The sequence below is a fragment of the Corticium candelabrum genome, chromosome 8 (assembly GCF_963422355.1).
Source record: "Corticium candelabrum chromosome 8, ooCorCand1.1, whole genome shotgun sequence".
Classification (NCBI taxonomy): Eukaryota; Metazoa; Porifera; class Homoscleromorpha; order Homosclerophorida; family Plakinidae; genus Corticium; species Corticium candelabrum.
In genome coordinates this window covers 7,918,966-7,921,465 of record NC_085092.1, presented here as the reverse complement: position 1 = coordinate 7,921,465, position 2,500 = coordinate 7,918,966, and the positions used below count along the sequence as shown (strand labels likewise).

General features: G+C 33.8%; 1 protein-coding gene across 1 annotated transcript in view; it reads right to left on the bottom strand.

Annotated features, from left to right (window-relative positions):
• LOC134183027 (uncharacterized) overlaps positions 1 to 2,500 on the bottom strand; it is an 11,467-nt gene that overhangs the window by 3,832 nt on the left and 5,135 nt on the right. Inside the window, exons 9-14 of the mRNA XM_062650470.1 lie at positions 2,052 to 2,343; positions 1,639 to 1,698; positions 966 to 1,031; positions 858 to 909; positions 171 to 237; positions 1 to 2 (exon numbers count right to left, since the gene is read on the bottom strand). The exon at positions 1 to 2 is cut by the window's left edge and continues 175 nt beyond it. Of these exons, the coding sequence (XP_062506454.1) occupies positions 1 to 2; positions 171 to 237; positions 858 to 909; positions 966 to 1,031; positions 1,639 to 1,698; positions 2,052 to 2,343 (539 nt within the window). The remainder of the gene's footprint in view (positions 3 to 170; positions 238 to 857; positions 910 to 965; positions 1,032 to 1,638; positions 1,699 to 2,051; positions 2,344 to 2,500) is intronic.

Here is a 2,500-nt window from a genome sequence, read left to right as displayed (position 1 = left end):
ACCTTTGAACAGCAGAATAAAGAGATAAGAGAGAAGGAAGGAGGGAAAACAGGTGGAGAGATATATGGACTGATAGATGGACATACAAGGGTACAATCCACAGACAACGAGCAGTAACACACAAACATATAACTGGAAAGAGATACTGTGTGTGTACACGCGTGTCTTACGAATCATTTGGTGCAATGAATTGCTCAGTTGAAGACTCCAGTCTTGGGCGTTTCCTACTTGGTGGTCCTATATATACAACAGCAGGTTGTAGTATGATGATGTAAACATAAACAATGCAGAAATATGAATTAAAACTGGTCCAACAATGAAGATACTTGCAATCAATAAATTGGTAATGAATCAATAAATTAATAATAAATCAATAAAAATTAATAATAAATCAATAAATTAATGATAAATCAATAAATTAGTAATAAATCAATAAATTAATGATAAATTAATAAATTAGTAATAAATTAATAAATTAGTAATAAATCAATAAATTAGTAATAAATTAATAATAAATCTATAAATTAGTGATAAATTAATAAATAAATTAAAAAATTAATAGTAATCAATAAATTGTTAATAACTAATAAATAAATAATAAATAAATAAATTAATAAATTAGTAATAATCAATAAATTTAATAATAATCAATCAATAATAAATAAATACTAAATAAATAAATAAATTAATTAACAATCAATAAATTTATCATTAATTAATTGACTCGGCAGTTGAGCAAACAGATAGACAGACAGTACACCAGATGAGTAACGATGCATACCAATGACCAAGCATGAAAACAAAAATAAAAACAAAACAAGCAAACACAACTTTGGACAAACATAAATCAGACTGACCTGATTTCAATGGACTTAACATGCTTGAATACCCGGATGTAACAGATTTAGACTAAACAAAGCAAGTGGAGATGATCATGACCAAAAGATGATGATGAGAACACGTACGATGTCCTTGCTAGAGCCTGTAGTTGGGTTCGGAGTAACCAGATAGTAAACTTCATTTCCACAACTCTGTAGTAAAGTCATCAAATGAATATAAAGCAACAGAGTATTACAATAAAATTAAAGCAAAAAAATATGTTATATATACTGCCGTTCAAGCAGAAATACTTAGTTACAAACGATTAGTCAGTGTTAGAAGTGCAACTGTCCAATACAATAGTCTAGTGTATTGTCAGATGCATCCCTCCAATACAATAGTCTAGTATTATGAGATTCATCCCTCTAATACAATAGTCTCGTATATTGCGAGATGCATCCCTCCAATACAATAGTGTAGTATTATGAGATGCATCCTTCTAATACAATAGTCTAGTGTATTATGAGATGCATCCTTCTAATACAATAGTCTAGTGTATTGTGAGATGCATCCCTCAAATACAATAGTCTAGTATTATGAGATGCATCCCTCTAATACAATAGTCTAGTGTATTGTGAGATGCATCCCTCCAATACCATAGTCTAGTGTATTGTGAGATGCCTCTTTTCATGTGCATGTGAATACATGCATGTTGTCTGTTTGCTGTTGTTGCTTGAAAATGAAGCACCACAAAAAATACATCTGGTCATGATTTTCTTCAAGCATCTACTGCATTTAGAGTACACACATGTAAATTACCTGTAATTCTTCTGTTGTATAATGAAATGACGCCAATGGAGAGAAATTGGTTTCCTCAACCTGAAAAGAGCAGCCAACGTCAAAACAAGTAAAACTGTATTGGAGGGATGCATCTCACACTACACTAGACTATTGTATTGGAGGGATGCATCTCACAATACACTAGACTATTGTATTAGAGAGATGCATCTCACAATACACTAGACTCATTGTATTAGAGGGATGCATCTCACAATACACTAGACTATCGGATTAGAGGAATGCATCTCACAATACACTAGACTATTGTATTGAAGGGATGCATCTCACAACACACTAGGCCATTGTATTGAAGGGATGCACCTCTCAATACATTAGATTACTGTCAAAAGTAAATCTCCTTTAACATTTCCTTATGGCCACAAATTACAAACCTCTTGTTCCATACCAACATCAGGGACGACAGCAGTGTTCACATTTTGATGCAAAACATGGCCAATATCACCAATCTCTTCATCATCATCCTCCACATCTAACTCTTTGCTCTTTCCCTTACTCTCTTCCTTGCCGTCAGTGTCTGGACCTCGACTGGTGCTTTTCACACTGCTAGGTGTAGTCGTCACATCGAGTAAGCCCATCCTGCGTCCCACACGTAAGGCAGGAGTATGTGTGCTTCCATTGGTGTCACTACCAGAAGGAGGAATGCTGTCTGACAGTCTCCTGCCACTGGAAAAACACGTTTAGTCATTCTGAAATTATTCAGTAACAGTTGTGGCATTGTCTACTGGTTGTCAAGTCACTGACACACATAACAATCAAAACTAGTGCAGTTGCATGCCGCTGTTGAAAAATAATTAATAAATTTAATATCAAATGTCAATAG